A 23,553-nucleotide genomic window follows, 5' to 3' on the forward strand; every position below is an offset into this window, starting at 1 on the left:
AAACGAGCATTTGACTGCATCAATTTGCTCATCATAGTCGGAGTCGAAATCTCTCATACCATCAGTATCCTCAATCAGGGGCATATCTATTTGAAAAAGCGGGGGTCTAATAACCACACCCAATATTTCGTTCGGCAATCTGTATGGACTAACTCCAATATAATTCCAAGAGAATCAACTAGACTCAGACTCAATCAAGGAAAGATATCCAAGAGTTATATCTCTTTCTCAAATCAATCAGCAAATCAACAGGATGGAATCCGTGAACTGATTGGTATGAGAATAACTTGGACGGTATGAAAAAGACAAAAACCAATGTCCATGCGTCAATCAATTTCTATTTAACAAACAAGGGAGGATTTACCAATTGATTGAACCTGTGATATTTCAATTATATAAACAAATATAATGCGGAAAAAAAATAACACAACACCTGAAGTTTTGTTAAGGAGGAAACCGCAAATGCAGAAAACCCCCGGTACCTAGTCCATTTTTGAAAACCAAACTGTATTAAGCCGCTACAGATACTAGCTTACTACAAGTTAACTTCGGACTGGAATGTAGTTGAGCCCTAACCAAGTCTCATACCGATTAAGGTACAGTCGCATTCCTTACGCCTATGAATCCCAGCAGTACTCTACCCACTTGATTCCCTTAGCTGATCTCACCCATAACTAAGAGTTGCTACGACCCAAAGTCGAAGACCTATAAACAAATCTGTCTCCCACAGATAAGTCTATTTTGATAGATAAATCTGTCTCCCGCAGAATTACTTATGAATTTTTTGTTCCGTCTTTTGATAAATCAAGGTGAACAGGAACCAATTGATAATCTGGTCTTATATTCCCGAAGAACATCCTAGAAATATCAATCGCCTCACAATAACTTAATTATATGGTAGTAGAAGAAGTTATTGTGGAATCACAAAGAATGAGACGAAAGCTTTGTGATTACTTTTTATATCTTACCTATCGGAGGTAAATCTCGAGCAAATCTTAGAGAAGATAGTACTCAATATGATAGAACAAGTAAGATCAGAATACGCAACTACATAGAAAATAGTTGGATCTGGCTTTACGAATCCCAAATGAAGTCTTCAAGTCGTTAACCTAATACGGTTTTGGAAAAACCCGGGTTAAAGGAGAATCGACTCTAGTCGCAACTAGGATACGGGAAAGTGCCGGGATTATGTTTTCCAGTTGCTAGAGTTCTCCTTTATATAGTCTTTCAAATCAGGGTTTGCTTAGAATCAACGCAAAGATAGCTTAGTAACAAAGCATTCAATATTCACCATTAGATGAAATCCTGATTTAAGATTCAAGCTAAGTCTGCTTAAAACCAAAGAAATATCTCCCCACTGTTAGATGGTCTTAGCTTGTTGCACACAAATGAAATATACCTTCATTTAGATATGGATAACCGTACCTAAACGAGTACATTGAGTTGGCTCAATAACAGTTAACCGAAGTTAGACATATGAACATTTTGTCTTAACTACATTCATCTAACACTTCTTGATCAAATATGATGATCAATCAATCATGAAAGATAATTAAATGAATCTAATTGTGTTTCACATAGAGTTGTTCAATTGTTCACTATCTCATAAAAATATATATGAACCAATTGAAACAAAATCAGACTGATTCGTAGTTGTACAAAATACTTGTACCGAAATCAATTTATGAACATTAAGCCACGGTTTGCAAAGATTACATTCCTTAATTCATACATGTATTTGTTCATGAGTATGAGAATCATACTTAACCAATTTTAGAACTTAACCAACTAAGTTTGCAAACTGGTATGCAAACTATAGTTTCCGGATTTTGGTCTTGTCCAGCTGTATGCAAACGGGTACACAAACAGCAGTCCCGGACCTAACTCAGGTAGAACCGTTAGCATACTGGTACGCAAACATGGTTCCCGGACTTTAACAGTTAAAATTGTTCACATACTGGTATGCAAACAAGGTTTCCGGACCTGAATCATACCACAACAGTTTGCATACTGGTAAGCATACTGTGTTGTTATCCAGACAAAGCTTAATTGTTCTAACCTCCCATTTCAATCATTGAAATATCCTTAGAAGACGACAATGGCTATCTCACACAAACCATTAGCTTATAAGTAATTTTCAAGTGATCGAATGATCAATATGAAACTTTCCGAGTCGATATCAAATGATTGTCTCACACAAATCATGTAAGATGTTTCAAGGCAATTTTCACATGATCATCTTTTGACTTATTATTTAGTTTCCAACAAATAAATTGTTTCCAACTAAACTCGTCAAGAATAATGATGAACGTAGCTAAAGCAAAAAGCTTTCAACTCGTATTTCGATAAATAGATAAGCGAGATAACCTCGGCTCGAAATATCAAATGTGTATAATATAAAAGTCTATATAGCCATACGACTTAGTCTCATTAGGAGATAGAATAAAATAGACTTCTGAGTGATAGATAAGTTTTAGTATCCATATATGTTATGTTGATGAAGTTACTCCAAGATCTCCTCAGTATATCTTCGTCTTCAATCTATGAACGACGTGAAGTCTAAAGCTCAACTACACATTCTATCCTAATCCGAGGCATAGCTATAAGTAGAGTAGAAATCAAGACTTATAGTTTTGATCAACTAAACTGGACAAACAATCTTGAGATAGCAACGCTTGCGAGTTCGAACGAGCAATGCTCTAACAGTATCTCTGATTTAGCACAACTCTTCAATAAATTTCTACACATAGATCTCATCATAGGATGATCATAGATGCCAAATAACTGGGTAAAAGCGATTTTGGAATCTATTTCGGCCTCACTAATAGCAGAAACTGAATTGGAAGACAAAACTAAATCCTTTCTTATAAGATTTTTCTTCTTATTTTTCGGATTGTAACTCGACTCAAGTCCATTTGCAATATAAGACCAACCTCAGTGTTCTCCTTCTGAACTGAAACAGTCGCCGATATTGGAGTTGAAAAATCATTGACCACTGAACTAGATTGAGTGCTCTTATGATCATGGTTCTCTTATATTCTTGCTTCTTCAATCCTAGCATCTTATGAGTTTGACATTCCCAAATTTGTACCTAGCAAGTCATAGGGGTTCAAGTCACAAATGGCATCTTGCTTTGGTTTTAGTTTATCATCCTTACTTCCGGAATTTTTCTTTTTTCTACTAACATGGGTCCATTTTGGAGGTGTAACCAGCAACTCCATAACTCCACCACTACTCCCACTCACACAACCTTCTACAAATACTTGTAAAGGTTGTTCACAAGCCACCTCCACATCTTGTTTCTCATTACTCAATTTGGATTGAGCATTCTTGGATGGACTTGTAACTTCTAACACTTCATCACAATCTCTGGCTCCGTTCTCCACACTAATATAATATTCTCCTCAACCGAAGTGTTTATATTGTTAATAGGATTTACAATATCCATTACCTTACCATTTCCCATTACCACTGACTTAGAAAGTTGTTGGTTTTTTTAGGCGTCCAGTGAGCTTTCTTCTTTACTCCTTTAACTGAGCAAGAACTATCTTTGTGTCCAAAAGAGCAACACTTGATGCTTTTAGATGGCTTCCATTGATATTCCACAGGCAATTCCATAACATGAACACTACCGATCCAAAGAGGAATCATACTAGGAAATGAGCAATCAAAACTAATCTCAACACACACCCTAGCATATGTAAGTCTAGTTTTGTTCTTCGTACATTCATCAATCATCAAAGGGTTTCCAAGAAAACTAGTTATAGAGCTGAAGCCTAGTTTGTTCCAGAGATGAAGATGTACATTTTAAATCAAAATCCAAACAAGTATTGTCTTCATCTCTGCAATGGACTGCTCCATTAGAGGGTCCAATGTCTAACAATGAACAATTTTTTACCAATATGGAAAGATCCATGTTCTATAACAACTCTTCTATCTTCCTCATTCACAAAATTGAAAACGAAAGTATTATCCCAATGAATTGGAATTCTTACCTCTGATTTGAGTTTCCAAATCCTGGTTACAGCTTCTTAAACCACATGATATGATAATCTGCAACCAGCAAAGAAGCCTATCACCAGATGTTCACACTCATTGGTCTGGTCTTCAAAGTTCTTTGAGGATAGGTCTACTCCTTTGTTCCCTTCCATCACCACCGAAGTTTGAAAATCTAAAGAGCAATCTTCAACTGAATATTCCAATATTGTAAACAGAGAAGACCAATTCATTTCATGCCCTATTTTGTGTGATTTGATTCCAGTTGATTCCTCTCCAACCTCTTTACTAGATCTCTGATTTGAAGAAAAACCTTAACACCATATGCTCCAATTGAAGAAGCAGAAGTGATGAATCTTGGAAAATCTGCAATCCAATTGTTCAATCCTGTGACCATGACTGATAATTCCTTTCTAAGTCTCTGATTTGATCTCTGCGATGGAGAAGAAAAATCCTTCCCCATACCAAAACGCGAAAAAATTAACCTTGAAAAATCGCACTTTTTTGTTATGCCACGTGATCGCACTAGTACTTAACGCTCATCCATTGTAATATACTTAAACTAACATTTTAGCGTGCAACAATTTATGGGAATAAAGTGTGTATTTCCATCACGTTTATGTCACATCACAATTGTTGAAATACAAGCACAACACGGTAGCGTCATGTCTTGTGCTGCCATACTGGAATACCACAATACGCAACACAGGTTTGTAAAAATCACATCAAAGCAAGAGCATATCACAATACACTAGGAAAACCTGTCAAAAAATGTATTGTGCACAACACATCATGCATAAACCACGAAACAGTCCATCATGATTTCATATATATTTCACAAATATATCTTTATTCTAGCCAACTTTTGAGCATTTTATTGAGGGATGATTCATGACCAATCTTATATAGACACTATCTTACAAGATTCTCATCAATTTTTATTAGAGTCCATACGAAAATGAATTTTAAGCCAATACTTCGACAATACGTTCTTCTTATGAAAGTCGAAAATTCTACAAAAAATGAGCACAAATCGAGACGTATAACACCATCGTCTACCACTTGGAGAATCAACCGATGAAAAATAATGGTTGAAATTAAAATTACAATGATGTAGAATTTGGTTAATAGAAACTCCGTCGAAAATATCTTCACATGAGCTCCATAGACAAATACTTTTTATGACAGCCACCATGATCTCGTATTTTTTTTTTGTTATTGGTCTACCAGAAGCATGCACTCTAGCATTTCTTCCATTCCACTGCTCTTAAGATATAACTTATATGAAATGACGAGGGTACCAAGTACACCATAATATTTTCGATATCATCCTACTACAGACACACCTTGCATAATCTAATACATATACAAACTATCAAGGAGATTGCCTAAAAAAGATGTACACTTGTGTTTGAGGGTGAAAACGATTTCTGTTGATTTTGGTAATTTCGGGTGTGTGGGTGAGAAACGAGTTTAAACCCCAAACAATGTACTGCAAGGGAGTACTTTAGATTCGAGAGATCAATCTGTACAAATCCGGCCTAAACCAAGAAATGGTCGTTCCGGATTTGCTTCGGTCACAAAGTAAAGGAGAAGGGTTGGTTTTGGGGAGGGAAGCGAAGAGAGTGTTGGGACCAGAATAATTGATTCTGGAAGAGTAGTTGTTTCGCGACTTGTATCAGAAAGTGGGAAGCTTACAGATGGAAATCTAGCAAATATTTTCTGAGTGTTGTATGCTCCTGACCTGAACTTGTTGTTCGGTGGAAATAGGTAATACCTATTTAAACAAGTCGAAGTGAAACGTACTCTGGTCTCATTAAGAAATGGAAAAAGGGTGATTAAATTGGAGAAGGTAGTAACCGGTAACGCCTGGAATTGACGTTCCATAAAAGAAAGCGTTTCACCATTACTCCATGTATTTACTAACCGCCTCATCCTTATGACACTTTCTTATAACGGGCGTAGTATACCACGCACGCTGTAAACCGCCAAACCAATACCCAATGAGCATCCCCCAGTTTGTGATATGCGTTGATGTCTCGGGTGTTTTCGTGGAAAACATGTAGCATGTTTTTGTCGTCTGGCAAGTCGAGCTTGGGAGACTTGCCGGCTCGGTGACCTTCGAAGGTCGAGATTTTGCATCTTAAGAGGAAAGGTAGTCGTTGATTATTGCAACCCTTCGTTTGGTAGCCAGTGGCATGAAAGCATGCTCGGTATGGCTTTAATATGGCCTGGTTTAGGCGCGGCCAAAAGTTAGGGTTTTGGCTTTGTTTAGGCGCGACCAAACTAGGGCCAAAAGTTGTCATGCGTTAGCTGGTAACCTTGGACGGCTAAGATCCGCATCTTAGATGAAAAGGTGGTCGTTGATCGTTGCAGGCCTTCGTTTTGGCATCCGCATAGGGAAGGCCGGTATGGCGTGGCTCGGCAAGGTGGTTGGCATGTCATTGGTTCATGTGGCATGGCATTCCTTGGCACGGTTTGGCGTGGCCAAGACTGGGTTTGGGGCCAAAGGTTACCGTGCGTTGTTTGGCAACCTTGGATGGCTAGGATTTGCATCTAGGATTGAAGGGTGGCCATTGATCGTCGCACGCCTTCGTTTTGGTAGTCGCATAAGGAAGGCTGGCATGGTATGGTGCGGAAAGGTGGTTGGCATGCCATTGGCACATGTGGCATGGCATGCCTTGGCGCGGTTTGGCGTGGCCAAAACTAGGGTTTTGGGCCAAAGTTTACCATGCGTTGTCTGGCGGCCTTGGACGGCTAGGATTTGCATCTAGGATTGAAGGGTGGTCGTTGATCGTCGCACGCCTTCGTTTTGGTAGCCGCATAGGGAAGGCCGGCATGGTAGGGACAAGGCAAATGGCGCGGACGGCTTGGCATAGTGGGGCCAAGGGTTTGGACGGCTTGGCATGGTGGGGCCAAGGCAGAATGGTGCGGACGGCTTGGCATAGTGGGGCCAAGGCATAATGGTGCGGACGGCTTGGCATAGTGGGGCCAAGGAAGAATGGTGCGGATGGCTTGGCATAGTGGGGCCAAGGCAGAATGGTGCGGACGGCTTGGCATAGTGGGGCCAAGGAAGAATGGTGCAGATGGCTTGGCATAATGGGGCCAAGGTAGAATGGTGCGGATGGCTTGGCATAGTGGAGCCAGGGGTTTGGACGGCTTGGCATGGTAGGGCCAAGGGTTTGGCATGCCATTGGCGCAAAGTGCGGCCAGCATGGCTAGGGACAAGGGTTTCACATGCCATTGACGCATGGTGCGGCCAGCATGGCTAGAGCTAAGGGTTTTGCATGCCATTGGCGCATGGTACGACCAGCATGGCTAGGGCCAAGGCAAGGTGCAGTTGGCTTGGCATAGTGGGGCCAAGGGTTTGGACGGATTGGCACGGTAGGGCCAAGGCAAGGTGCGGTTGGCTTGGCATGATGGGGCCAAGGGTTTGGACGGCTTGGCATGGTAGGGCCAAGAGTTTGGCATGCCATTGGCGCATGGTGCGGCCAGCATGGCTAGGGCCAAGGGTTTGGCATGCCATTGGCGCAAGGTGCGGCCAGCATGGATGGCATGCCTTGGCGGTAAACGTGGCTGGCATGGTTGGCATGCCTTGGCGCGGTGATGTGGCTGGCATGGCATGGCATTGGCACAGTGGTGCGGCTGGCATGGTTGGCATGCCTTGGCGCGGAGACGTGGCTGGCATGGTTTTCCATTGGCACGGTGGTGCGTCTGGCACGGTTGGCATGCCTTGGCGCGGAGACGTGGATGACATGGTTTTCCATTGGCACGGTGGCATGAGAATTAGGGTTTGGTATGTACGAAGATGATGTCGGTCAATACTAAGGATTCTGCCGTGGAACACGACACATGTATAAAAAAAAAGGTACCCTGGTAATTATTACGTAGGCATGCTGATTGATTCAATAAATGCGCTAGTGGTAATAGTGACGTCATGTCATATGTATGGTTTTACGATTTTAACCCTAAGCTAAAAACCACCATCAACAACTTGGTATATAAAGTAAGTTCAAAACCGAACCAATCTATAAAATCAAACCAAGTGTTGACTAACATACAAGTGTATTTACTTTTATTATAAAGACAAGGCAATATAATGTTGAAGTAAAATAAATCGCACAACACACAAGATTTTGTTAATGAGGAAAATTACAAGGTAAAAAAACCTGTGACCTAGTCTACTTTTGAATACTTTCAGAATTAAGCCGCTATACAAATTGACTATCGGAACTTCATATAGTTAAGACCAAGTAAACAATACATAGTTACTAAGTTCCTTCAGTATCCATCCGCCCAAAACCAATCTGGTTTACGCACATGAATCCCAAGATAGAATCCAGTGTCGCAAGTTGCTTCACAGGTTGTTAAGACTTCAGGAACTCAATCCTTTGGATCGATCCGAAAAATTAATGGATTCACTTGTCTCAGTAACATCTCTATCAATCTCAGGAAATAAATTAGAGGTAAATTGAGTACAAAGGTTCTTCTGTTTAATTAATATGCACTCCTTTTTCGATTCGCAAATCAACTAAGATTAAGACTATCGAAATAATCAATCTTAATTTATAAATTATTAAATCAGATCTCAAAGAGAAATAACCAGATAAATTTTCGATATATACAATAAATTTAAAGTCTATTCAAGATAAATAACTTGTCGGATCCCAGTCAATCAAGTGTGCATGAAGTATCATAAAGATCAGATACTAAAAAGAAAATCTTCTAGTCTTCAATATTCAAAGTACTTGCACAAACAACTTGATTCCCACTAATAATCGATCATACACAGAACAAAGTCTGTTAACAATGAATGATCATTAGTCCAATCTTCAGATCTTGAATCAATCAAGAACATCTGAAATTGCCGATCCTTGAATTAATTCGAGTGAACTTATATCCTTGAACTAATTCGAGTGAACATATATCCGAAGAGAAGGATCACAGAATAAACTAACTAGACTTATCAAGGGTCAGCTTCATCGTTAGTCGATCAAATCAATAATCGGAAAACTAAAAATAATAATTCGTTTAGTTTCCCGCCAACGGTACTAGTAAAAGCTTCTTTATTCCACAAAGACTTTAAACGAAGGCCACACAAGAGATTTCACCTAATTAGGATATTATTATCTCCAATGAGCATTGCAAACAATACTTATTAGTGGGATTCCCACACAAATGGTTAGGCAGTATGTTCTGTGATTAGTTTGTAAGAACACAAGCTTTACTATTATAGTGTAAAGACAAAGCTTTTTTGAACAACAAGGAATTATCAAATCTGAAAAATCCTACATATATGCAATGAATGTTTATTTTCGATTTTGTTATTTTCCAACTGTTATCCAACATATATATCGAAATCTCCCTTGGGTGACAACTATATTAGCTAGCATACACAATATAATTTACTAATATAGCAAAAATGGATATGTTTATCTTCTGTGATATGGAAAGCGTATAATTAATTCTGAATATCTAAAAGATACTAGAATATTCCGGTTTTGGGATCTCTCCTTGAATGTCAAGTAAACACTTGAACATTAAGTAATAAGAGTTTATTAGCACATGTTCAGTACACTATGTCGACATTCTGTGAACTTTCCTTTTTAACCAAATACATTTTCATGCAAACCCAAAATAATTGACAAATCGAAGACTCAATATTGGTTAACTAAGGATAGGTTCTTTTAGAGATCCATAGGATCAGTCCTAATAGAGATCCTTGGGACCTGTCCTAGTAGATATCCTTGGAAAGTGATCGGTCCTACTAGAGATCCTTAGGATCGCAACTAGTAAGATCCTTGTTTAATGGATCATTCCTAGAATAGATCCTTCGACTCATTTTCAACTACAAAATAAGTTTCGCAAGTCTAATTCCTGAAAACAAATTTTTCGAGGTATGGAATCAACTCGAAAGTTCAAAACATTAACTAATAATGAATTTCCAAATAGTGTTATGTCGAATCTACAAAGTCCAATAGATAAATTATACTTCGTAACTCTATATACCAAAGTTTGTATGAAACAATTATTATATCATTCCTTGACACATTAATCATAATAAAATGATCAAGTCACCAATACTAGAGAGACATAAACAAACTTCGTATATTCTATTTTCAATACAAACCGACTTGAAAGAAACGTAGATAAAAATGGCACAAGTCAAGTGTGTATTACTAACCTCGATCGGAAGGATGATATATTTGTTGATGCCGATAGGTCTTCAGGTTATTCGGAGGAACAAGAGCAAGTTTTAACATTTATATGTTCTTATTCTAACCTGACGAAGTTGACTCTTGTAATCGTACCAAGCAGCTTCGAGTTTTAGAACTAAAATATAATAACCAAAATTGACATACCAACGCTTGTTGGTTTCTACCTGCCGATGCTCTAACAATCTCCCTCCTTCTCAATTTTAGTGACAAAACTCTTATATATGGAGAATACAAGAATTGGAACAAAGATAAATGTGTTCCCCCTCAACCCCACCCCCAATCAATGCTTTACTATTTTATGTTTAGATATATACTTTGCAGCGCATATATCCTTTCCCAACGATAGTTAAATCACTGTACAAAGAGGTGTGGTTTGTTATTTGTATTTAAAAACTTAGGGGTGGTGTGTGAGTGTGTGTTGGGTGGGTGGGGGGGGGGGGGTCGTAGCCTCGATGAACGACGACTGTAATTATAACGCTCCCAAGGTAGTAAAATTCCTTGTCGGGCAAGTTCCGACCCACATGAAACATGTAACAATCTGGACACCGTCTCAGACAGAAAATAGACATGTCTGTGAAGATGCAGACTACCTGCATCTGGACCAAAAGATCTTATGAAGCTTTATTGTTCCCTGGGATTGCCTGTGAGCTTTTCTTGCGCAACTTAGGTAAAAGGAGAAGAAGGCCTCCTTCCAGGGGCCCAAGCCATCAGTGAGATATTATGCTAAAAGAGTTAGTTTTTAACCTTGTGCCATGACCTACGGACCAAGAGACAGTCTCTAGTAGACAGTTTCTATAGAAATAATAAATTTCAATAGACTTGGGCTTTTGTGACAGTACGGTTCAATCATGAACTTTCTCGTTCATGTTTTAGACGAGAATATTTTTATTCTGATTTTTTTCATCCAAATTTTCTCGTTTTACTTATAACTTCTTCTTCCGACGTCGAAATAACCTTATTCTTTCTCGGTTGGTATCGTCATTTCGTTCTCTTCGAGATAGAGGTATACAATCTTGGACTTAAACGAGTTTCACTTGGTCTTTGATTCCTCTTTACTTATAATATTTCACTTCCTTGTTCATTTTGTATTGCAACGAACTACTTTCTTTTTCTTTAGTTGAGTCAACTTCAAACCTCTAAAAGAACTCAAATTCCAAAAAAGAAAAAAAAAACGATAGAATACAACAAATTAGAGAATCAAAGTGCAAATAACACCTTTAAAAAAGTAAGGCATCCATTCGCCCAAAATGTCCAAGTTCTTGTGTGCTCTCTGTTGATAAAAGAAGTCCCTAAAAGAGAACTCCAAATGGCACTCTATTTGTCGATGTTTCGGAACACGACAGACTGCCTTCCCTCCAGTTTTTGTTTTTGTTTTCTTTCTTGTTGTGTCGGACCAACCGTTGGTCTTCTACATAGAAAATATTAATCCTAGTCGGCCAATTATGAAATATTTTGTTTTAATTCTTAATTAATTCTATATATTTTTTCAATGGAATGTGTGAGGATATATCTAAATCCACGTAGGATAAACATCCACTTTCCTTAAATGCTTTTCTGACGCTAACTTGTTAAACCAGCATGCAGAGCGTAGACGACGTGTCTGGTTTTGGAAAGACATCCTAATCATTTTTATATTAGTGAAATAAATTGGAATGTAAATATTCAAAAAAGAAAAAAACCGGTTATCAGTTGACAGTGACGAAACTAAGAGATTAAGATGGATTTGGAATGGAAATGATCCTAATGTTTATGAATTTATATATTTGTAATATGGATTTTTCACCAAGAAAAATTCTAGACAATGTTGACAGATGTGAAACAAATACATGAACCATTGAAGAAACTCTAGTTGTTATTGACGATGTTTGTTTGAAGGATTTTCCACAATGAAATTACACCTCGTTGTGGACTAAATTCCGCATTCTAAAGGAGATCAAATACTCCACCTACATGAACTATTTATCTCGCTTTCTAAATTTCTTAATTAAAATATTTTATTGTTATAAGAATCTTTATTCAGTTCTTGGAGAATAATAAATTCCATGTTACCTTCACAAAACTCGTGTAACATGGAAGTCATTTCTTTAGCTCTTTTAGCTCTCTAACAAGAAGGCCAAACAGAATATTAACTAACGGAACAGAATGAACTAACGTTGTTTTGTACAGACTAGTTGACTTTCTAAAATATCACGCATGAATTGTACCATGCAACTATAGGGGCAGAGCAGTTGATTAAAAAAGAAAAAGGCAAAAAAGGCGGACTAAAAATAACACAAAATTGGTTAAAAAGACCAAAATCAATAATTTTTGGGTGAAATGGACAGTTAGATTTTGATACTGTTTAAATGGACAAAAATGTAAAAATATGCAGGATGTAACCAATTTCATCTTGCTCATTTTCAAATATTTTTTCTTATTTTTAATTTACACATGATGTATCCAGTTTCATCCTTGCTATTTTTTAAATTTAAGCTAGGATGAAACCAGTTTCATCCTTACTATTTTTTTTTGGCCATTTCACCCAAACTATTTTTTACTCGTCCATTTGAACCGTGATTTAAAAATATTTGGACAAATGACCCATTTTCCGTAAAAATAAAAACAATTGACAGGGGTTACACTTGTATTTAAAAAGGAAACAACATTGATTAGAATTAAGTGTTTGACCCTCCCTCACTCTCTGTTACTCAAATGGTCTTTGGCTTAAAACTCAATTTTAAAAAAAACTAACCCATTTTTATTGAAATGACCCTTAAAAAAGAAGGAGGGTCATTTGAATAAAGATGTTTGATGATGTTATCAAATGATAAATTATATCCTTTAAGGGTATAATCGTCATACGAACTTAAACATAACATGTCTCACAAATCATACGTAAGAATTCGACAAATTTTATATATTTGGAAGCTTTTTGAAAGAGCTACACAACGAGCGTAAATACAACTATCAAATTTTCATTTCACGAAATTTTTTATTCTCTAAATAATTTTTTAAATTTTCTTCATATTTTGTAGTGTGCAGACAATATGCACACTAATTTTATGTGCAAGAAATATACACACTGATTTTTGTACATAATTTTTTAAATTTTCTTCATATTTTATAGTCTGCAGGTAATATGCACATTGATTTTATGTGCAGGCAATATGCACATCGGTTATAATATTTCAGGGCCACCAGAATCATTTGCAAATTTGATTAAATAATCCTGGGACCAAAAAACAAAATCAATAATTTCCAGGGTCATAAGAATACATTTTTCTTAAATGTATCGATCGTCGTCAAAGAGGGTGTTAGTCGTTAGATACTCTGGGAACGACACACTTCTTACAACTTGGGATTTAAATAGATTCTCTCGACTCTCGATGACTTGTAACGAGGGTCTTGCTTTTAAAACGGTAATTTTTAATTACAATGATAAATCAGAAGCATTAATAACATAATATAAGAAAACAAAAATCCTAAAGAAAAAAAAGTGATCAACCAGAAACTCCCTAGAGATAACTAAAAGATAAGCTATGGGATTATAATAGACCGTCAAAGAATTATGCATGTCATCCTAACATAGTAACGTGATGGTAAAGTTGTTTGATCATAATGCTTACATGGTTTTGTGTATTTGCCGTATCGTATGCATCGGCCGATTCCGATAATATCAGCCTCGTATGACTCGTATCATCTGATATGTATGGATATTTCCCGATGATGGCGGATATAGGAAAATAAAGACATGGATGTTAAGACATGATGCCTGACAGTAAGATCCATATTTTTTGAAACCTATTATAGGGGTTCCAAGAAAAAAGTTCTGAGGGCTCCTACGGATTCAAATATCCTACAATGAAGATAAGGGGACCTATAATTCATAAGAAAAATACTAAAATACCCTTAACCTATTAAATATTGAAACCTAAAACTAATTTGTTTTCATTCCTCTCCTTTTAACTCTTCCATTAAAGTCGGTCCTAGAGAATTCAATCATTCATCTAGTTCTGCAGCGTCATCCTGACGTATGCACCCAATTCTTTGTTTCATGTTCTCTGAAAATCTCCATCTGAGATTTAATTCTACTAATATTCATCAATCATTTCTTCTCCTAGTGATTCTCTCTAGTAGTTATATGATCTACAGATCCCTGTTACTTCTTATTACAACTTCAGATAGAAAATCATTGCCAAGTGAAAACAGTTTCAACATAAATAACTGCAAACATTACATAAACATCATTGAAATAAAGAGAATACAGTTCATTAAGTTCTACATAGAGAATTTCCCAATCTTCACTCAGCATTACAACCAAATTTCTCCATCAAACTCTCAAAAGATTAAAGTTCTAAAATATCAACATATTAACCATGTATCCCAAAACACCAACTCTCCAATCCTAGTTGCTACCAAACATCATAACAAACCCAAAAAATCCACAACCCCATCAAACTTTTTAACTTTAAACCAAGAAATTCCCATGAACACCATCACCTTTTCACATCAACATCATCACCAAAAAGAAAAAAAAACAAACGAAATCACAACAAACCAAAGAAGAAGCTTACCACCATCTGTACCAGCACCAAAAAGGGTAGGAATAAGAAAAATTACCAGAAAAGTTATCTTGTTAAAAACTTGTTGTTCGTTTTCAAGATCTATGCGCAGCCTGAAAATCTAGCTTGTTCGGATAATTTTGAAGAGATTACCAAAAATCTTCTTCATCAGTATCCCATCCCTCCTCCTCATAACGCTCACTGTCATCGCTATCTGATGGAGCGGGAGAAGTACCACTGGATGATGAAGACTCTTCAATGTTATCCTCTTCCTCTTCAGTATCCTCATCAGACTTGGCCTCCAGCATCTCTGCATCCATTCTTCTTGGCTCGCCTTCATTCATGGTCCGTGCAAAGATCTTGGGATTGGCAAGTTCATACTCAAATCTGCTCCGTACCTTTCTCTCATGATACTCCTCCATCATTTCCGTTTCTGCTGCAGCATCTGAGTCTAGATCACTGGTATCGACCTCCTCCACTTCATACTCGAAACCATCCGAAGCCTCAGAATCGCCTTCTGTTGCACTCCCATGTTTTGGTGTTTTGGCATTCTTCTATGCCCACTCTTCATCTTTTCTTTCTCGCCTTGCAAAGTATTTTGGTCTGCATGCATCATACAGATCTTCAATCCTCTCTTATTCTCTCTGTCGAGCCCTTTCTTCCTTTTCCCTCTGACGAATCCGTTCACGAATGCGATGATCAATTTTAGACTGAACATCAACCCTCAATCTTCGTAATTCTTCAGTGCTTAATAACTGAACAAGAAGCTTGGCTTGCGCATATTCAGGGGATAATGGTGGTTCAACGGGAAGCTCTTCCTCACCGGCGTTTGAAGGATTCTGACCAGATGGATCAGCCATTATCTAAATGTCTACCCTCTCAGTTAAACCTTTCCTTTTCTGTGAAACACTTAGAAGAAAATTACCTGGTCTATGATAATCTCTTGGTTAAACAACCTTTTAAAGACCCAATTGCGCCTATTAATTCCCATTTATGGCGCTTGGTTAACCGTCATGTCGCTTTGTTTACTACGCCCATTCAAAACCATGCGTATTCCCTTCACCCTAACAATCATAATTACCATATCAAGACCTATTTTAAACACCTAATCTTTACTATTACCATTACTCCTTGTGGAACTGCCATTAAGGGGGGTCTTGGAAAGTCACCAAACTTTGATGTTTCTTTTTGGGGTCTAATTAAAATTTTATGTTTTATGCAGATTAGAAGAATGCAGCATCAGTTGAGAGGCACCATTGCGGTCTGGGGCATGTCTGCCAGATGGGTTACCAGCTTTACTACCAAACCTATTCCTTCAATCGATCTACAACAAACCTTTCAAAACCATCAATTACAACATAACCTTTCCCTCCATTCCCATATTTATTTCCCAGCCTACATTTTTACTACCATTATTATCTTTGGCAGTTTGTACCATCATACCTACGTCAGTCTAAAAAAAGACAAACATATTAAATACCCACCAACCCCAAACTGCGTCAAGTTTATATACCATTCTCTTCCATCCCAGGAAAACCTAAAATGTATTAGTGGGTTTGTCCTTACTTGGCTCCCTTTTAACCAAACTCACGTGAATATCTCAAATCTGAAGGTGCCCATAAAGCATGGATACGAAAGTGACATCTTGAATGATAAATCACCTCCCTAATACAGTCTTTGCAGTATCACAACAACTACCTTACACCAATTTTCTCCTGAAAACTGTTCAAATTTTAGTCAACAGCCTTCTCATTCCTTTTTTAAGGTTCAAACATATAAACAAACAAAACACTCTTTCCTTTTCTCCATCCACATTGTCTGTGATCAATATCAGTACAGTACAAACAAGAGAATCCTTTCTCTATAACTGTAATTTATAGTAGTTATCTGCAACACTGATCTCAATCAAACTATATTCATATATATCCAATTATCTTACCTGATGGATTTCTCAAACTCTTCAGAAAACCCTCAAAAATTAGACCAAGATATTCAAACCCTGTCTGCTCAAATGGCTGAGAAATTAACTTTACCATCCTCACTTGCTGAACCAGTGTTCATTGACAAAAGGTTGTTCTAGATGAATCTGATAGTAATTGGAAATGGTGTATGGTAGGATACTTATGCTGTGAAACATTGGTTCCTACATCCTCAATCCGTTTCTACATATGCAATAATTGGCCTTTAGCTCAACCTCCTACTGTCACAACTTTTAGCGGATTGAGAAACAAAGTTCTTATCCATTTCTTAGCTGAAGATGATTTCAACAGAATCAATTCTCAAAGACCTTGGTTTGTTTGCGGTTATCTAATGGTGCTAAAAGTGGTTCCAACTGAAGGATGGCCAACAAATCATCAACTCCATTTGGATGAAGAGATGATGTGGTTTATATTATGCACCATTCCAAATGAATGTACAGAATTTGAAGATCTTCAGAAACTTACTCTCAAAATGGGTGAACTCATTGAAGCTCAAGATCCTTTTGGTAAACATCCACTAACGAAGAATGTCAAGGTGTGTCTCAGAATTCCAGTGCAGAAAGCATTACCAGTAGGCATTCCCCTCTTTACCAGTGGCAGAACTCAACCATTTCTGATTGAATATAGATATATCAAAGTTCCAAGGTACTTCTGCACTTCATGCCGTGTTCTTGATCATAAAGATCAAAACTGTCCAGCTTGGAAATTGAAGCAGAAAAAAATTAAAGAAATTGCAGCCTCTAGCAGCAAGTACGTTCTCCCCGCTGTCTCAAGGCTAATGATGCCACCTCCAACGGTAAACAAGCAAGTAGATTCTTCCTCTACTGCTATGACAGATACCATCATGCAACAAACTGAGACCATGCCAGAAACTCAAATTGAATCACCTACTATCACAATGTGCAACAAAATAAAAGCTAAGGATATTGATCAGAGAATGAAAAATACTACTCATATAGGTTTATCAAACACTTTTCAGATGGGTCACTTTGTAAACAGATCCACTACTCTGAAGATCTTTGATGTTGGTCCTGTTCAACAACAATCGACTTAGCTGGATAATGATTTACCAATCATTTTTAAACAGGTTACTACTTAAAATGTTACTGTTGAAGCTTCTATTTCTGGTTCTGAGCCAACTCCTAGTGGTCTGATTCGTGCTACCAACTCTTCAAGAAGGTTCAAGACTGTTACTGTCCCAAATAACAACCTCATTATCACTAAAGGAGCTCTTAATTCAACTGAGCATGATGCTTTAGCAAATCTCAAAAGAAAGATTAACCTCAGGGCTGATTTGAGGAAACGTACAAGAGCTAATTCTAGTTTGGCAAGTATAGTGGTTATTCCTGAAGAACATGATACCACTGAACCTGATTATGCTCAATTGTGTCCTCCAATTACCAAATTGGGGGATTTACCTGCTATCGATCTTTCTACCTTTTCTCTCAATACCCAACCTGTGATTAATTATTATGGGAGCTACAATGGTGACAATTCCCCAATACCTGCTCAATACCTGCTGATAATTCCTGCTCAACTGGGTTCTTCCAACCTGCTCAATACCTGCTGACAATTCCCCAAACAACAATGGTGTCCGCAATAATTCTCATCTCAATGCTGCTACTTCTAGTCTCGATTCTTTACAAAATGCTTCTCATAGTGGTGATGATACCAATGCTTCTCTTGGTGGTGGGTCTGACTCTACCACTCAGGTAAATCAACATCACCCAAAACCTTTAGTTGATACTTCTAATAATACTATAAACCAATTCCCTGTCAATAACATCAATCTGATTGCTTGGAACATTAGAGGTTTTGGAAAAAAATCTGCTAATAAGGAACTTAGTCTGCTATGTAGGAATGTCAACCCTGACATAACTTTTCTCTCTGAAACCAAAATGAACAAAGATATGGTTACTAGAAAATTAAAAAACATGGGATTCCCTTGTACCTTCAATATCCCTGGTGTTGGTAGAAGTGGTGGCCTTGCCCTTGCTTGGAAGAAGGAAATTTATCTCAACATTGTTTTATGAGGGGTATCTATGTTACATTTACTGACATCATTCACTTTAAGACTTGTCATATTCATTTTATGTATGGTGAACCTAATAGTAGTTTGAGACAAGCTTTCTGGGAACAACAATGCCAGCTATCTAATGCTCCCTTAGATGAACCTGTTTTCTTTATAAGAGATTTTAATGCTCTCTTAGGGACTGAAGACAAACATGGTGGCCTAGAAGTTGACGATCCTGATTTTGAAAACCTTAGAAACTTCTGTTATGTGTTTAACTTGCATGATCCTGGTTTTTATGGACCTAGGTTTACTTGGTCTTGAAAGACTAGAAACTTCTGCTATGTGTTTAACCTTAGAAACTTCTGCTATGTGAATATGCAACAAGGTCCTGATTTAATTCTTGAAAGAATAGATAGATGTCTTATAAACCAAACTGTTGAAGATCTTTGTCCTAAACTTTGTGTTAACGATCTCCCCAGGGACTCATTTGATCATTGCCCAATCCATATAGGTTTTAATTATGAGGATATTTGTATACCTAGACCTTTTCAATTTTATGGCTATGTGGATTGAGGATCCTACTTGCAGAGACATTATTGTTAATTCTTGGTCTGTCAATGTGGTCTAAGAGAGGATTGAGGTTCCCCTTCTTACAACTTAAAGCTAAATTGTTAAGTACTAAGAAAGGTCTAAGAGATTGGAATAAGTCTTCTTTTGGTAATATTCAAACTAATATATCTACCATTAGGAAAGATTTAGTTGAGCTCCAAATCTCTAACCCTACTGATACCAGTAATACTTCTAGACTCAAAACCAGACTTGAGTACCTTTACAACTTAGAAGATTTATATTTGGAAGATAAATCTAGGGAGGTTTGGCTCATGGAAGGTGACAGAAATTCACTCTATTTCCATAGAGTAACTCTCTTTAGGAGGAAAAGAAACGCCATTAGCTAGATTAAGAATTCCTTGAATACTATTGTAACTGATAGAGATAGTATTGGAACTTATTTCATAGACTATTTCAATAACCTCTATTCTTCCCATCCTCAGCAGTTCCAGGATGAAATTCTTGTTGATCTCCCTATTAAGTTCTCTGCTGAGGATAACACAGTCTTAAATATGCCTCTTTCTCCAGAGGAAATTAAGAATGTTGTTTTCCAAATGGTGGAAAAAAAAGCTCCTGGACCTGATGGCTTCACAAGTCTTTTTTTTACCAAAAACACTGGGATACTGGGGGAGATGCTGTCATTTATATGACACAAACCTGCTTCAGAACTGGGCATATTGCTAAGGTCTTGTTTCTCAATACATACCAATAGGGATCTGTAACTTTATTTACAAAATTATTTCTAAAACCATGGCTAATAGACTTAAACTCTTTATGAACAATATAATTTCCCAAAATCAAAGTGCCTTTATTCCTAAGAGGAGTATTTCTGATAATATTCTGCTCGCCAATGAGGCCATATATGATGTCAATCACAATGACAAAGTTGAAGGCATAGCTGTCATCAAACTTGATATGTCCAAGGCTTATGATAAGCTTGAATAGGATTTTCTAGAAAAGGTTTTAACTAAAATGGGTCTCCCTAACCACTGGGTTAAACTCATAAACTAGTGTGTTTCTACTGTCTCCTACTTTGTCCTTCTTAATGGTAGCCCAACTGGGTTCTTCCAACCTGAAAGAGGGCTGAGACATGGAGATTCTCTCTCTACTTATGTTTACATCATTTTCTCTGAAGCTTTATCCTCTTACATTGATAGTATTCAAAAGAAGGGGATTTTAGAAGGTATCAAAGTTTGTAAAGATGCTCCTGAAATGACACATCTTTTGTTTGCTCATGATTCTCTCCTTTTTTCAAAAGATAGTTTTCAAAATTTTCAAGCCATTAAAGACTATCTTCAAAAGTACTACCTGGCTTCCGGGCTAGAAATAAACTTTGAAAAATCTGGTATTTTATTTAGTTGGAAGATTATTGAGCATAGAAAAGCTCTTTTGGCCAATATTTTAGAAATCCAAAGCAGGGACTTAGGAGAAAAATATCTTGGCACTCCTACTGTGTTCCAAGCTTCTAAAATCCAGACACATATGGGTATTCTCCAAGCTGTTGATGCCAGAATTTCTATCTGCCTTATAGTAGCGAAACAAGATATTGTGGAATCACAAACGATGAGACGAAGATGTTTGTCACTACTTTTCATCTTGCCTATCGGAGATTAAATCTCGAACAAATCTTAGAGGAGATAGTATTCAATACGATATAATACAACAAGATCAGAACACACAACTACAGAGAAAATAGTTGGGTCTGGCTTCACAATCCCAATGAAGTCTTTAAATCGTTAACCTATAATGGTTTTAGAAAAACCTAAGTTAAAGGAAAATCCACTCTAGTCGCAACTAGTATCACACAGGAGGTGTGAGGATTAGGTTTCCCAGTTGCTAAAGTTCTCCCTTATATAGTCTTCAAATTAGGGTTTGCAATCAATGTTACCTTGGTAACAAAGTATTCAATATTCACCGTTATATGTAAACGTGATTAGGCTCAAGCTAATATCTTTCAACCGTTATATCGAAATTAGCTTGTTACACACAAATGAAAAGTGACTTCATTTAAATATGGGTAACCGTACCTAAACGTGTACACCTTGTTGGCTCAACAATAGTTAACAGAAGTTATCCATATGAACACTTTCATATCAACCTTGTTCATATTAACACAACTATTTCAAATGACTCAAATGAAACTAGTTCTAGAGTTGTTCAATTGTTTATATTCTCATATAAGTAAACAAGACACAATTGGATTTTGATTTACTCGAATAAATTCATAAACATTATAGCCACGGTTTGCAAAAAATTGCATTCCTTATTATATATAAATGTATTAGTTCATGAACAAACCGATTTTAGAACATAACCTACTCAAGTATGCAAATGGGTACGCATACCTAAGTGGCCGGACTTGGTTTGGGTTCGCCAGTATGCGAACGGGTATGCATACCTCCAAACTCAGTTGAATTCCCGGACTTGAACTTACGCCGGTACGCATATGGGTATGCATACTATGTTCTCGGACTTTCAACTAACCAACCAGTACGCACACCTCCGAACGCATATTTGCATATTGTGCTATATCCAATCATGGTTAAGTTTAATAATAATAATATCATAAAAATAGAAAAAGGTAAGCCTTTTTTTGTGATTATGAATCCTCATGGTTGATAGTCTTGATTTAGACTGCTTACCGTATTAAGAACTAACTAATACACTACCGGATTACATCATTACTCACAGTCTTGCTTTAGCTACTCAACAAATATTAAAAATAAAATAACAATCTATTACTGGTGAATCACTTTAGTAATTATTAATTTATTTTTTCTCCAAGGTCCACTTTATTTCTTTATAATTCTTTTCATATTTTTTTTGGTTTTATTATATTCTGGTTTACTAAAGAACTATAAAAGCTTGTCCTATTTAATCTTTCACTCGCACAATCTCTCCTACCTACTCATCATCACAAACCTTCTCTTCCAGGTCTTCTCCCTTTCAAAAAAACCATGGAAGGACATCAACATTCCTCCTCCTCTACCACCACCATCACCACCACTACAGAGACTTCGATGAGATTCGTCGAGGCCAAAAAGGTTAAATCAACCAAGTTTGACGCACATACGAAAAACCAGTCCAGGAAGATCACCAAGAAAGCAGCTATTCAAACTGACAATAGTACTGCAAATGGGAGTAGCAAACACCCAAGTTATAGAGGTGTGAGAATGAGAAGTTGGGGGAAATGGGTATCTGAGATTCGTGAACCGAGAAAGAAGTCAAGAATTTGGCTCGGCACATTTCGTACACCGGAAATGGCAGCTCGAGCTCACGATGTTGCTGCTTTAGCCATTAAAGGAAAATCAGCAGTTCTCAATTTCCCAGAGTTAGCTTCAGAACTTCCTCGAGCCAAAAGTGCGTTGCCTAAGGATATCCAAGACGCTGCTCTGAAAGCAGCGTTGTTGTTTGAGCCAATAAATGAAGCAGCAGCCGATGAAGCAAAGCCAAACCAAGACGATCCAATACAATTTTCTCACTCGTCCCCGACTACTACAACGTTATCAAATGATACACAAGAATCATCCTCCATTTCTCAATTTCTGGAGGATGACGACACATTGTTCGACTTACCGGACTTATTTAACGAGGATCATGTTTCTGATTCTTCGACGCTAATTGACCGGTTTTCTCGCTCAACATCATGGATGCCAGCTGGAGCTGAGTTTACCTTCCGGCTTGAGGAACCATTCTTATGGGATTTACAGTACTAGCTGCATAACCATATTCTTGTACATTAAAAGAAAAATCTTTAAGTGTCAAATTTTAGCTACTTAAATTTATTTTAATATAAATTTTGGATGAATATGAACACGAGAGTTCTTGTAAAAATGATTCTTTGCTTCCCAATCTCCATTTCCTTCATTTAGATAGATTAATGTATTCAAGATTTGTATAAAAAGTACTCCTCGTTATTTTTTAATATGACATTTTCTATAAATAAATATTTCAAAAAAATAAACCAGATTCCTAATTCGGAAAGTTAAATGTTATTTTAATTTTCTGGGACCACTTTTCTTTTAACTTCTTTTGATGACAAGTGTTATGTGGACCATTTCACTTATTTCTTTGGCTGACAAGTATCATGGGAACCATTTCAATTCACTTCTTTTATTGACAAGTGTCTAGATGACCACTTTTAATAATTAGTTCTCTTAATTTCCTTAATTTCTTAGAAAAAAAAATTGGCCTAT

General features: G+C 37.2%; 1 protein-coding gene across 1 annotated transcript; it reads left to right on the plus strand.

Annotated features, from left to right (window-relative positions):
- Positions 1-22,251: 22,251 nt before the first annotated feature.
- LOC113292628 (ethylene-responsive transcription factor ERF039-like) lies at positions 22,252-23,308 on the plus strand. The gene has a single exon (XM_026541510.1). The coding sequence runs from the start codon at positions 22,315-22,317 to the stop codon at positions 23,071-23,073; it is 759 nt and encodes a 252-aa protein (XP_026397295.1). The 5' UTR covers positions 22,252-22,314; the 3' UTR covers positions 23,074-23,308.
- Positions 23,309-23,553: the final 245 nt, after the last annotated feature.

The sequence above is a fragment of the Papaver somniferum genome, chromosome 7, assembly GCF_003573695.1.
Source record: "Papaver somniferum cultivar HN1 chromosome 7, ASM357369v1, whole genome shotgun sequence".
In the NCBI taxonomy this organism is placed as follows: Eukaryota; Viridiplantae; Streptophyta; class Magnoliopsida; order Ranunculales; family Papaveraceae; genus Papaver; species Papaver somniferum.

Bases quoted from the DNA above. Each gene is read 5' to 3' on its own strand.
- LOC113292628 (XM_026541510.1), top strand. From the start codon at position 22,315: ATGGAAGGACATCAACATTCCTCCTCCTCTACCACCACCATCACCACC.